The sequence below is a fragment of the Poecilia reticulata genome, chromosome 2 (assembly GCF_904066995.2).
Source record: "Poecilia reticulata chromosome 2, P_reticulata-male-v2, whole genome shotgun sequence".
Classification (NCBI taxonomy): Eukaryota; Metazoa; Chordata; class Actinopteri; order Cyprinodontiformes; family Poeciliidae; genus Poecilia; species Poecilia reticulata.
The window spans coordinates 32166855-32181182 of NC_088831.1; the positions used below are offsets into that span (position 1 = coordinate 32166855).

At 36.9% G+C, this 14328-nt stretch overlaps 2 protein-coding genes across 3 annotated transcripts; both read left to right on the plus strand.

The window, feature by feature from the left end:
• Nucleotides 1–1201: 1201 nt before the first annotated feature.
• fap (fibroblast activation protein, alpha) lies at nt 1202–11728 on the plus strand. Of its 2 annotated transcripts, XM_081603834.1 has the most exons (27): nt 1202–1369; nt 1489–1613; nt 1817–1904; nt 4129–4218; nt 4307–4401; nt 4496–4570; nt 4673–4725; nt 5948–6020; nt 6192–6312; nt 6757–6911; nt 7048–7145; nt 7272–7401; nt 7513–7551; nt 7636–7734; nt 7827–7897; nt 7994–8047; nt 8527–8651; nt 8797–8853; nt 9051–9149; nt 9390–9459; nt 9531–9725; nt 9799–9853; nt 9943–10042; nt 10457–10515; nt 10809–10881; nt 11064–11137; nt 11313–11728. In XM_081603834.1, exons 2-27 carry the CDS (start codon nt 1611–1613, stop codon nt 11412–11414), a joined length of 2253 nt encoding a protein of 750 aa, XP_081459960.1. In that variant the 5' UTR covers nt 1202–1369; nt 1489–1610; the 3' UTR covers nt 11415–11728. The 2 variants fall into 2 exon arrangements, with proteins under 2 accessions (XP_081459960.1, XP_008402242.1); XM_008404020.3 differs by having other exon boundaries at nt 1205–1613; nt 1817–1901.
• A 97-nt stretch (nt 11729–11825) lies between these two features.
• On the plus strand, nt 11826–14218 carry gcgb (glucagon b). Its single transcript, XM_008404019.3, has 4 exons — nt 11826–12351; nt 12447–12553; nt 13438–13593; nt 13721–14218. The coding sequence occupies exons 2-4, from the start codon at nt 12459–12461 to the stop codon at nt 13839–13841; spliced, it is 372 nt and encodes a 123-aa protein (XP_008402241.2). The 5' UTR covers nt 11826–12351; nt 12447–12458; the 3' UTR covers nt 13842–14218.
• Nucleotides 14219–14328: the final 110 nt, after the last annotated feature.

Sequence of the window (14328 nt, forward strand, 5' to 3'; positions counted from 1 at the left end):
AAGACATGCTTTATTTTATGAAGTGCACCAGTCCTCCCTGCAGCCAAACAGCCTCTCAACATGATGCTGCCATCATCATACTTCACAGTTGGAATGATGTTCTTACAGGGGTCGTCCTTTTTCCTCCAAATGTAATGATGGTCATTATGCCAAACAGTTCCACTTTAGTTCCATCAGACCATTGGACATGCCTCCAAAACTGAACGTTATTGTCCCTGTGTGCACTTGGAAACTGCACTCTGGCTCTTTTTTGTGCTTCTTTTAGAGTAATGGTTTCATCCTTGCTAAGTGGCCTTTTAGCTTGTGCAGGACATGTTTCATTGTGGATAAGGACACTGTCTTATCTGTTTCTGCCAGCATCATTCACAAGGTCTTTGGCTTTTGTTCTGAGGTCGATTTGCACATTTCTGACTGGGACGCAGGACCCATCTCTATCCTGAGTGGTATGACAGTTAACATTTCCATCAAGTTAATACTTGTGTATTGTTTGAATGGATGATTTTGGTACCTTCAAGCATCTGGAAATTGTTACCAAGAATGATCCAGACTTGTGCAGCTCTATGTTTTTTTTCCTGATATCTTGGCTGCTTTGTTAAGCAAGAAAGAAGTGTGTGTGTGTGTGTGTGTGTGTGTGGTGGGGGGGGCGGGGGGGGGGGGGGTGAAGGTTTGGCCTCAAAATACATCCACATATGTGTCTCAGGTTAACTCAATTGTACTGCATCACATGACCTATCAGAAGTTTTTAAATCGTGACATCATCATTGGGGTTTTCCTTCATTGTTCAAAGAGATTCTTATCATTCTTTATGTAAACTTCTGATTTTTAAATCTCTTATATTCTTTGTTTATATTCTCATTATTACTGACATTTAACTATATATATATATATATATATATATATATATATATATTGAAGATATTATAATCTTCAATGACCTAAAACAAGCTAAATTTGTTCTGATTTAACTGAAGACAATAAGAAAAAAAAAGTGCATGTTTCTTTTTTGTTTTTATTTGTGCATGTTTAATTTGTTTCAACTCGGGCTTTCAAAAATTATTAGACACAAATGACGAACACAATGGATGAATTGACCTAATAAAATACAATCAGCTTTGATGCCGTAAGGTGACGACGTGTGAGAGAAAAAAGGGGACTTGATGAATACTTTTCCAAGATTCTGAACTTCATCGAGATAGATAAGTAAACTTCAGAGAGCCGGCTTTTCTGGTTTTGCCGCGCCTGATGCGTGAACGCCTTGCCCTCGGTGAGGAATCAAGCGCTTCCTAATCCCGGAGCTTCACTCCGGGTTTAGGAAGCGCTCCTGGAAAGTTGTGCTCCGGACTCCAGAGAGAAGTCTACCTCGGTGTGAGTGTGTGTGTGTGTGTGTGAGTGAATGCGTGCGTATGTCTGTATGTCTACTTCCAGGAATTCACAGGGAAGAATAGGAAGCTCCGGTACCCAGCTTTATGTTATTGAATTATAATTCAGAGTTGGCGGCTGCACCGCGAGTGAGAGTATGCTGACCAGGCTGCGTGTCCGAGGAGAAACTGCAAAACGCGACTTCTGAGGGGACATTACGCGAAAGCTCGAGCGGCAACTTCATCTCCATCATGGTCAGTAGGCGATTTAAAACTCGCGTCAAATATTCAAAATAAGCTCTTTTTTTAGAGATGAAACAACTGTTTATTAAAGAATTATAGTTACTAAGCATTAGATAAAAATAACATTTAAAAGCTCAGTGAATACTGCAACGTCAGCGTGTCTACATTATTTGGCTGCTTTCCCCCCTCCTCCCCTCCCCCCTTTTCTTTCACAGGGCTTCAGCAACAGGCTGATTTTGGGAGTGATAGGGGCGGCTGTCGTCATCACGTTAATAACAATCCCAGCGGTTTATTACAGCAGCAGTAAGTTCTGATTATGAGCTATTGGCTTCCTTTCTTGGTCTGTCTGTCTCTGTGCTGCATTAAGACTGAGTCCCACTACCCGGGGTTGCATAACCTTCCCCTTTAGTCTATAGGCACTTAGCTCAGAGGTTAGATATTCTCCTGAGAGAGAGAAATGGAGCACTCCTCTCAGCTGATACACAGTTGCCTGGGCTGGCCCAAGGTGGTATGGGGGCTTTTGCAGAATTTGTTGTGGGGCCCTATGCAACAACAACATTATACTTTTAGCTTTTACATAGTAAGCTTGCCAGTTTCTATAAATCTTACATTTAAATTTTAAACGAATTAAAATATTTTAATTTATAAATGCTCAAATCATCAAATCAAATGTAATAGATTTCCTATTCTTAATAAGCAAATGTCATTTATTCTAGATCTATGATCTGTGTTGCAATTCAAGCATTAATGTGAGATCCTAGATAGTTTTGGGGCCCAGAGCAGTGGCGTAAGGCGTTTTCTCCACTAGACCGCCTCTAACCTGGACGGTGCCGGTCCGCCAGATTCATTCATTTTTCCATTAGCAGATCCAGCACCGCTCTGTCTGGCTCTTGTCAGTTTTTCGTACTTACTTCATGTGTAGTATCAGCTGCACCAAGCCTGGTACAGCACCAAAGCAATTTGATTGACAGCTGACTGCATTTGTTGATTGACTCGTGACTTACGTCACTGAAAACTGAAAACAACATTTAAGCTTAGCTGTGGACCACAGGGGCTGCACAGTGGCACAGTTGGTAGAGCTGTTGCCTTGCAGCAAGAAGGTTCTGGGTTCAATTCCCGGCCCCGGTCTTTCTGCAATGGAATTAGCATGTTCTCCCTGTGCATGCGTGGGTTTTCTCCGGGTACTCCGGTTTCCTCCCACAGTCCAAAAACATGACTGTCAGGTTAATTGGCCTCTCCAAATTGCCCCCAGGTGTGAGTGTGTGTGCATGGTTGTGTGTCTCTGTGTTGCCCTGCGGCAGACTGGCGATCTGTCCAGGGTGTAACCCGCCTCTCGCCCGGAACGTTAGCTGGAGATAAGCACCAGCAACCCTCCCGACTCCACCAAGGGACAAGGGTGTAAGAAAATGGATGGATGGATGGATGTGGACCACAGACATGCCTTCTGCTGTCAGAGAGCTGTTTAGTAGGGAGGAGCAACCTTGAGGTTCTCCATTGCTAAGTGTTGCTGGAAACGTCAGCAGAGAGTTGACCACAGCTGTTGTGCGATCACATCCCGCCCACAGCGTATACGTTCCATTAGCGTATAATGGAAAAGCTCGCTACCTGGAGTAGAACTGAACAGCACAGTAACTGGTTAGTGCGCCACTTGCCAGTGGAAAAGCGACTTTAGTGTGCTCATCATGCCCTCAGGTGTCTTGGAAGATATCCCTCACCTCCACTCCTGAAATTTGTATTAGATTAAGTAGACTAATTAAATAAAAACCAAGAAGTCTAGTTAAAACATGTTGAAGTTCAAATTTATTATAAGAATGTAAAACTAAGTGTGAAATTTGTCATCTGCACTATGTCCTTAATATCAACCACTTTTAAAGGAGGATTTAAAGATTGCTGCTCTTCTTTAAAACAGCCCTGATTTTGTTTAAGCGGTCAACAAGACTGTCACTCTGGAAAAGTAAAAGCGACGCCTGTGCTTTTACTTTAGCTATACTTGTCCTGTTGATGGGTAGAAAGACAAAAGTGACAAAATGTATTAAGATGGAGCTTCAGTCCTCTGTTTATCACTGTTGTACCCACAAACCCACACTCAAACTCTCTCCCTGCCAACAGCTGGCTCTGCACAGCAGCAAGAAATATGGTCCAGAAAAAAAACCATGTGTAATCAGTTTTTAATAATAAGAGAGTGATTTATCGGTTTATATAATTACATTTAAATCAGTAGGAGAGGGGTGCATTTTATCAATAACGAGCCTCCACAGTGACTGTATGTGTGTGTAATACCTTGAATCGAATCCACACACACACACACCTCTCCACACGCAACTCTTACATTTGAGGGGAAAATTGCAAGGCTGTTTGATTCTAAAAAGAATGGGTTAAACTAGGATTGAGCCTTATGAACTTTAACTAACAAATGATTAAGGAGGCCCAACAAAGACATTTTTTGTGCTTTTAGAATTTAAGTGGCTCCAATAGCATAAGCAGCAGGTTTTGGCTTAAATGAACATGTCTTTGTGCATCTGTCTAGGATCCGGAGCCACCAAAAGGCCATTCACTCTTCAGGATTACTTTAATGACACCATCAGAAAGAAATCCTACAGTTTGTACTGGATGTCGGGTAATTCAGTTCATTGAATCATCTATCCTGTTGTGCTGGTCGTCTAAATCCATAAAACTTTTTTTCTTTCCTTTTTTTGTTGCTGCAGATAAAGAGTATTTGCATAAAGAAAGAGACGGAAATGTTTACCTTCACAATGCTGAAACAAAGGACAAGTACCTGTATCTGAGCAATGCGACATTTGTAAAGCAGCTAGTTATTTCAGTATATTAAATGTACAACTTTTTAATCTGAACATAATTATTACTAAAAGATTGTATACTTCTTTTAACTTCAGAAAAAAGTGGATGCCACGGATTATTGGTTGTCAGGTGATCATAAATATATTGCCTTCGAAAGCAATTACACTAAGGTAAGAGCACCCAACAGATGTTTTTGTTGTAAAGTTCCTCTTTAACCTGCCAAGTCATCTGATGTATAATGTGAAACATAATCTGTGCTTAAAATCCTGCAGAACTTTAGACATTCCTATTCTGCCTCATATTCCATCTACGACAAGACCCAGTCGTAAGTAAACCTTGCTATGTCAGTAGTTGTGCACAAAATATGTATGCTGATTTTGACGTGCAAAAAAAAACATGGTAATAAGGGAAAAAAAAAAAACATGATGATTTGCAAAAAAAAAACAATCATCATAATTTTTAGAGTACATTTTTTTACCAGACAAGTACAACAAAAGGTTCTTTACCAAGGTTAAGAGTAGACAGACTTAGTAATAACTGTCTAAATATTATTAAGCTAAGTCAGAAAAAAATGCATTAATAACACAATTAAAGCTGCAGAATGTATTTTTAAGATGTCTCTATGTAGTGACAGTATAGGAAGAGAAACACAATCTGTTAAAAATTGAGCTCGTCCGTCTTCTCTTAGTGCTCCCAGTGCTAACTAGAAACAACCAATCAGAGTCAGGAGGCGGGTTTTAGTCCTGTCAGTTACAGTCTCACGCAGAATCCAAAAATATAAAAAAGGTTTAATTTAAAATTTGGCAAAATTGTTAATAAATGCATTAAACATAAAATAATTAAATACACGTGCATAACAAGTCATTGTTAACTAAAGTCCAGACTGGATAGATATGGTTTTATTTTCCATTAAAAAATCCACAATGCTTTTCAGGTCTTTTCAGAAAAGCTGTCATGACAGAGATCTAATCAATAGTATGTGTTTATTCATAAAAATATTTTGTCTTTATCATTGGTCAGGTTCGGCACCAAGTTTGTTTTACAAATTACATCCAGAACACAAACCTATTTGGACCTTCTTCTTAGACTTGGAGAGTCAAGTCTAAGAAAACAAAACACTTATAAGTATAGAAATTTAATATGACGTTCAATAACAATCAAATTTACACCATTAGCATTTATGTCACATCTTGTTTTACATTCTAAATACTCCTACTGTAATTTGGAAGTGGAATCTGATGATGCATTCAGATATAGGTGAGGTTTAGATCCTTCAATAAATTACTTGAATTTGCAATTAACTGAAACTTCTGTTCAGAGACCTTTGAATTTAGGTGTATTTTTTAATTTCTCCATTTTTTTTCATCAAGTTGACAGAGATAAATTCTAGATATAACTTTAATCACCTGTCAGATTTGATGCTAAGTTTTCTGAGATTTTGCTTTTGTTTTTTACATTGTGTAATTTGCAGCTCTGTTCTGTCAGGGTCATTTTCAGTTCATTCAAAAACAATTTGCTCTCTAAATGCTTTTGCTATGTCTTTGCAGAACATTTGTAACGCCAGCGAGCCTTCCACGCACGGTGCAGTACTTTAGCTTTGCGCCAGAAGGAAACCAATATGTGAGTCTTTGTTCCCTGGTGTATTGCTTAGTTTGCTGGAATAGAAACATGTGATGCTTTGCAAACATGGCAAAATTTTTCTATTGTTTGTAAAATCATTTACATTTATAGTTTTGACTGAACCTTTTGCTGAAACCTTCAACAAAATAATTGTTACATTCTACCTTGCAGGCGTATGTCTCAAACTTCAATATTTTTTTAAACTCCAACATAACTGCTGAGTCAGTGCAGCTGACACACAATGGGAAAAATAATGAAATCCTCAATGGCATTCCTGACTGGGTATACGAGGGTAAGTAAGCTTCATGGTGGTCTGCACTATAAAAACTATTGGGTTAAAAACAATCTTTTTTTTTTTTTTTGCTATCTTGGTTGTTTGGTTTTTTTTTTTGCTATTTTTTGCTATCTTGGGTTTGAAATGATGCAGTGATTTTACTCAGTTAGTCCAGGTTTGGTTTTAAACCGAAAAATTGTGCAATAGTGACTAATTCCTAAAGTTGAGCCTAAAAATAAAATATGAGCTCATATCATAAATAAGTAATGGCTTTGTAATACGTTATATTTATGTTCAAATATAATCTTGTTTTATTGTATAAAAATATATCTAAGCAAAGAAAATCAACAGTTAACAATCAAATATGGATACCATCATGCCTAATATTTAACACACAAAAATATGTTTCTCTACGTTTTTACTTTGACATATTTTAACTGGGGTTTTTTTTATGACTTTCAGAGGAAATCTTTGCTTCGAACGGGGCAATATGGTGGTCATCAACAGGAAAATTCTTGGCTTTTGCACAGTTTAACGATACAGACGTTCAAAAAGTGGAGTTCTCTTGGTACGGATCAGAGCAATATCCTAAAACAGTGGCTATTCCTTACCCAAAGGTTTGATTATATTACTTTTAAAACGAGTATAGTAATTTCCAAGCACAATGTCTGTCAAATGCTACTGCTATTTTTTTTAGAATGTAGGATTTTAATGCATTATTCTGTTTGTTCTGGTCAATTTCTTTTACCATAGGCTGGATCAAACCTCACCAAGGTGAAGCTGTTTGTCGTTGACACCACAAATCCCACCCTGCATTCCCAGCTCGCTCCTCCTGCTCCCATGGCGGGAAGGTTTGTTTATACAACTTGTAGTCTTACGTTAACACGTAATACTGATTTTAAAGCAGAGATTAATGCGGTGCATTCACAATTTGTCCCATTTGAAAACCTTGTCATTTTCTCTTCCTTTTTACCCAGTGATCACATTTTGTGCTCAGTGACCTGGGCAACAGATGAACGCGTCGCTGTGCAATGGCTCACAAGGAAACAGAATCATGTGGTCGTAGCCATCTACGACTTTGATGGGAGCAGCTGGAGAGAGAAAGAGGTGGATGTCACGACTCAAGCTACCTGTCCTGTCAGAAAATCCTCACTAGTTTTCAATGAGATGATTCCAAGATTTATACTGATGCTGAATTAAAACATTTACTCTTTTCAGAAATTTGAGCAAACAAGCAAGACAGGTTGGATTGGCCATGTGAGTTTCCAAAAAGCAAATTACATTTTTTATTTCAGCCATTTAATGTCTGATTATTAAAAGATGGGTTTTTTCCCCCCTCAGTATATGCCACTGCCTATTTTCTTTGCTAAGGATAAACTCAGTTTCTACAAAGTAATGAGTGACACACAAGGCTACAAACATATTCATTACATAAAAAATGTAAGTGTTATTTTTTTTATAGCAATTTACAGCTAATTCAATTCCTTCCTGCCTTTCTTTGATTGTGTTGTTTTATTTTTATTTTGAATAAGGGCAAAGCCACGCCAATTACGTCTGGGAAATGGGAAGTTATTTACATATCAAAATTAACCAAGGATGCCATGTGAGTGAAATCACTGCACCTTAAATGCTAAATCATACATCCATCAGCAAAAATGTAAAAAAAAAAAAAGGACTGATGTTAAATTGTTTCCTACAGATATTTTGTAAGTAATCAGCACGAAAGGAACCCTGTCAAGAGAAATCTTTACAAGTAAGCAGTTTTAAGAATATCTTGTCACTGAAGAACAACATTGTAATCTTAGGGTGGCAGAAAAGTTGCATCATTTTTACATGAAATTATGTACGCAAAAGTTATTTATAAACCTTCTGGTGAAACGTATTGCTATGTCATCTTACGATCTCTTCCGATCATTCTGAATCCTATACAAAATCAAAATACAATGAAGTTTGTAGTTATAATGTGACAAAATGTGAGAAAGTTCAAAGGGTGTTATACTTTTACAGACAGTGGGGATGAATTTTTTATATCACAATATTTATCCTTTGCTTTTTGCCAGACCAACTTAAATAGATAACAATTAATTTCAGTCATTTTTACACATATTTGCCAGTATGGAAGACTCTATTTGTTAAACTGAAAAAGACAGACTATTGGACGAGCTAATTAGACTCTTGTAAAATATTATTTACATAACTTAAATGAGATTTTCTTCTTTTTTTTCAAATCAGGATTATGCTTGGAAGCAGTCCCTCCACCCCCATGTGCCTCACCTGTGGCTTGCATGAAGACAGGTGTCAGTACAACTCAGCTTACTTAAGCTTTGACGCCTCCTTCTACCGAATGGACTGCTATGGTCAGTTAGCTTTATATGTGTTCGCAAGCAATAACTCAGCCATGCAGGAAACATCTGTGAACAATAATCAAAGTTTAGACATCACAAAGACGGCTAATATTGGTGTAAAATGTCTTTACGAATTTATGTCTGTTGTTTGGACTAGGACCTGGATTGCCCCTTTACACACTTATGGACAACAGGGGCTCAGGTGCAGGAACAGGTATTTCTTTTTATGGTTTGCTGATTTGTTTTATTTTATTTTTTTTACTCTTGTATGTTTTTAGTTTCTGTAAAAAAATTATTAAAACAATAGAGAATGTTTGATCTGTTTGTTAACTTTGAGTGCACCAAAACAATGTTCAACTTATTTATTATTATATATTATTTTTTAAGTTTATGTGTTTATTTTTATTTCAGAGCTATCAATTTTGGAAGACAATAAGGAGCTGGAAAATCTTCTGACTGAATTTCAAATGCCAACAATGAAATATGGCACCGTAAAGATTGCAGGATTTGGTGAGGCATGCATGTTCATAACTACAGTCATAAACTCTCATTTAAAACTCTCCATCTAGGTTTTCTTTCTGGTTTAAAACATCACTTCAAACTGGATATGTAATTAACTATTTTTGCGTAATTACCTTATCGTATTTTAAAAAGATCCAAAATAAATATACAAATATTTATCAAGCTTCCTTCCTTGCTAACATCAGTCCCTCCCTGTTTTCCAAACCTTTTTTTTTTTTTAATAAACAGATATGTGGTATCAAATGATGTTGCCACCAGATTTCCAGAAGTCCAAAAAATATCCTCTCCTTATTGATGTGTAAGTAAACAACATCTCAGTGTGCCACAACTTCCCATCTTGGAGGGAATCACGGTGACTGTTCCTTGCAGATACGCTGGCCCCTGCAGTCAGAGTGTAAGCTATCAGAACAAGCTGAACTGGGGAACGTACCTCTCCAGTTCGCTCGGAATCATCGTCGCCAGTGTTGACGGAAGGGGAAGCGGTTATCAGGGTGATGAAATACTGCACGCCATCTACAGGCAACTCGGGACCTTTGAAGTGGAAGATCAAATGTCAGCAGTGAGGTGAAGAAAATGAACTTCACAAGAATTGTTTTATTTTTTTTTTCTCTGCTATAACGTGATTTCTATCTTACAGGAAATTCATTGACATGGGTTTTATTGACAAAGACAGAATTGCAATATGGGGCTGGGTAAGTGGCCTGTATTTTGATGATTGATTTTCTTTGTCTTATAAATCAATAAATATTTTTTATTTATGAGTGTAAATCTTCATCTTCAGTCATATGGCGGCTATGTCGCCTCAATGGCTTTGGGTTCTGGCACTGGACTCTTCAAGTGTGGGATTGCCGTGGCCCCAGTAGCCAAGTGGGACTATTATGGTAAGTGACATGTTTTTCCTTGTTTAGCACCAGCTTTGTCTGGTCAAACTGGAGAAGCATCAGTTTCTTCCTCAAAGTTTTTTTTCTTACATCTCCTCTTTCCTTTATTGTATCCTCCTCACTACCTTTCTTCCTTCACGTCTTTCCTCCCTTCCTGTAGCATAAATGTATGCCATAAAGTCAGAGTAAACTTTACTATTTAATATTTTTAACCCTTGTGTTTACACACCTGTATCACTTGCATCATTTGCCTCAGTCCTCGCACTCACAAGGGTTAAAATAAACATGAATAGCTGATGGTGCTAAAGAATTCAAGAATAAGCTGTTTGAACACTGTAATTAATATTTATGTAATGGTCTGAGCAAAAATTATATTCAGTTTTTTTTTGGTTTTTTTTTTTTTTTTTTTTGCAGATGCAGTTTACACTGAGCGCTACATGGGCAAACCATCAGAGAATTCAGACTCTTACAAAGTAAGCAACAGACATTCTAGTCCAAATAATATTAATAGTAGTACTATTATTTTTTTATTAATATTACTTGAAAGCCTGATCTGTTTTCTTTCTTTGCAAATTTCTTTTCAAATTACTTACCTGCTTTGAAAAAGTATGGGAAGGCCATGATTTATCTTTAGTATGTTTTATGTTTTCAAAATTGCTAGCTATGGCTCTGAAATTACACCTGCCCATTAGAATCCACTGTTCTGATTTGAGACACAAGTTGCATTACATTATTCTCTGTGGATTTTCTCTTTTCTGTTTCATAGAACTCCACAGTCACATCAAGAGCAAAGAACTTTAAAAAGGTTTCCTATCTCCTTATTCACGGCACAGCAGACGGTACGCTCTGCAATTTCTCTTTACTAATCGCTGTTTTTGAACATGTGCTAACCTTTTTTTTTTTTTTTTTCCCCCATTGCTTAGTAACAGAATAAAGTCACGCACAAATGGTTTCTATTTGCTTCAAATAAGATTTCAGCTCTGACATTCAGTCACGTTGTGATTTGCTGTTCTTCCTTTAGACAATGTCCATTTCCAGCAGGCTGCGCAGATCTCCAAAGCTCTGGTGGAAGAACTTGTGGATTTTGAGGCAATGGTAAATATTGGCTGAGGGAACTGGACTAATATTGGTCTTGAATGTGCTTTTGTTTAAAGAGAGTTTCAAATGGAAAAAGACCACCATTAGTTATTGCATGAAAATATAAGATAGCATTGATCATATCTTTAATTTTGTTATCTCTGGAGTAATTTTGTTTTGGTTTTAATTTCAGTGGTACACTGACAAGGATCACTCTCTCAGGGGACAAGCCCTTCATCATACATACACCCTCATGAGTCACTTTCTGCAGAAATGCCTCCTCAGTCCTGAATAGATGTGGAAAAAAAAGAGTCTTCAGCATTTATAAAGGAACATTTTAAACAATTTCCTTGTTTTACTTTTAATGATATGTTGAACAGTCAGGTAAATTTCACATGTTTCATTGCTCACAAATTTGAGCCTTTTTGTTATTTTTAAGATATGTGACTTTTTAGACAAGGCCATTGCATGCATTTTGAAGTTTTGTCTTTTTTATGTGAATGTGATAACTTACAGTCAATGTGTCACGCTGCACTGTGGAGTGGTGTCTTTACACTTGTAATATTGCATTGATGAAGATATACAATAAACATTGTTTTAAGATATAAACGGCTGGTCATTTGCAGTTCCGAGCGGTTATTGAAAGTTCCCCTGGAGAAATTGTCTGTAGGTCTTGAGTGTGGCTACAGATGTTGAGGATCTAAAATTAAGAAATATCAAAGCAAAGATCAGAGGTATTTAAACTTAAGATTTTCTTTTAGATTACATTTGTTTTGGTAATAACTGTATTAGCTAAATATATATATTTTTTTCAACAATTTTAATTATTTAGTTTATTTTCTTGTCTTTTGGGTAAATAAGCTGGACAGTTTTCTGTCAAAGTTAATAATTATAATTTGTAGAAATGTTTATGTTGGAGTATACTATTTTTGATTCAGACTTAACGATGTTTTTTGACCATCCAGCTATCATGCTTTGTTGTTTTTTTTTAACCAAGATTACATTCAGTGCAGTGAGCCAGAAGCTGACTAATGGCTTGAGAGTAGTTGAGGATGTGCTAAGGTTTTTGTGACGGAGGGAGTCACCTGAGAGAATGCTCCTCATCTCTGCTATATAAGGCCGAGCAGACGGGGAGGAGACCACGAAGAAGCTCCACGAGCAGGAGAGAAGAACGATAGCAATCAGCGCCAAGCAAGATCCCTCTCTTAAACAATCTGCACAAAAGAACACAGGTAAGAATTTTTTCACAATCCATTCTGAAAACTCAATCACCTCATTTAGATAAAAATAAAAAACACTATTTGTCTCTATTTTTGCTCATTTTCAGGCAGCTTAAACAATGAAAAGTGCTCAGTCTCTTGCTGGACTTATGCTCCTTATCATCATCCAAAGCAGTTGGCAGGTGCCTGACCAGGACACAGACCGAACACCGCTGTAAGATCGTGTTTCAGTGTTCACGCTTATCAGTTTGATTTATGCCGGTGTTTAGAAGAAAGAATAACACAAGTCTAATCTTAATATTCTTCTACTTTCTATTATTACTATAACTTATTTATATTATAAATCTTATTATTATTTAGTTGAATAAAAGGACAAAAAGGTGTGTATGTTTACTTGTTAGTCCATGATTTAAGTAAAATTCAGTTTGTTTTTCTGTTTCCTTAAAGTACTTTTGAAGTTGAAATGCAAAAGTGTAAACTTTGCGATATATTTGACAGGTGTATGTATGAATAATAATAATAAAAGTAATATGTTGGAAGAACATGTCGTTAGCTTTCAAATGATTAGTAAGCCCTGGCAGATTTAGACTGGAATCTGATATTAAATCTACGAAGGGAGGTAAAGATTATTGTGATGGCAAGGATGCCTTTCAAATTCAAAGTTTGGGGCTCATCACCAATGACATTTTTTCAAAAATACCCATGTAAAGTTGGAAGAAGTTCAGCAACCATATTTCCACAGATTTTTAAGAAAGATATATATAATTTGACATTGCATTATTTTAATAATGTCTTCTTTTGAAATGAGGCTCATTTTACAAAAGTCTTTAAAAAAATTTGCAAAATGCCACTGACATGTCTTAGCAGAAACAGATTTTGTGGTTGAATAAATGTGATACGTCCAGATATACCAGGGGGTATGAATGAATTAGGCCTGACTTTATTTTCTTGTTGATGATAATATTGCACCTAAAATGTCTCCGTGATGTAGCGGAATAATCCGTCCAGCAGACTCTTTCCATGACCTTCTTGTACATAGCTTAAATCTAAGTGCGTGAGTCCTTTGACTAGGCTCTTTCTGTCATGTTTTCCTTTTAGATTGTTGAGTGAAAACTCAATTTTAAGTGATCCCAGTGAGTTCCCAAACATGAAGAGGCACTCAGAGGGAACATTTTCCAATGACTACAGCAAATACCTGGAAACAAGAAGAGCCCAAGACTTTGTCCAGTGGCTGAAGAATTCAAAAAGGAACGGGTGAGTGCATTTTTAAATGTTACAATGAAGCATTCGAAACATATTGTTGGTAAAGTAACATTTCCTAATGTTAAAAAAAAAAGACATGAATCCAGACTGGACATGGCAAATCTTCTTTCTTCTACAGGAGTTTATTCAGACGCCATGCAGACGGCACCTACACCAGCGACGTGAGCTCTTACCTGCAGGACCAGGCAGCCAAAGAGTTTGTCTCCTGGTTGAAGACCGGCCGAGGCAGAAGAGACTAAACTCCTCAAGCGGTTGTCGTTCTTGTGAAACGATGCAGCTGTTTTCCACTGATTCTGTGCAATTACATGTGTCACGACCTGTACTACACTTTCTTCTGGTAACACAATTAAATGTGTCTTCACAAGAAGCCTTAGTGGCCTTCAGTGGTTGAAGGAGATACTTTTAGAAATATCGGGGGGGGGGAAACAAACAAAAAAAAAACATGTAAATGACAAATGTGGTTGGAAATTTTATGGAGAATTAGCTGATTATATATTTGATCATTTTTCTTATTCACTTGAATTTTTAGAATTTAAATTATGTTGTTGGTCCAAACTTCACATCTAGCATTAAACTACACTTTCTTGCAGTTTTCAATAAAGAAATGTGTACAATTCTTAAGTTCCCTTTTTATCATGTCATATCCAAAGGAGAATTAATGATTTTTTTGGGTGTTTAAAAAAAAAACCTAACAACATGTAATTCAAGTCTCTTCTAAGAACTATT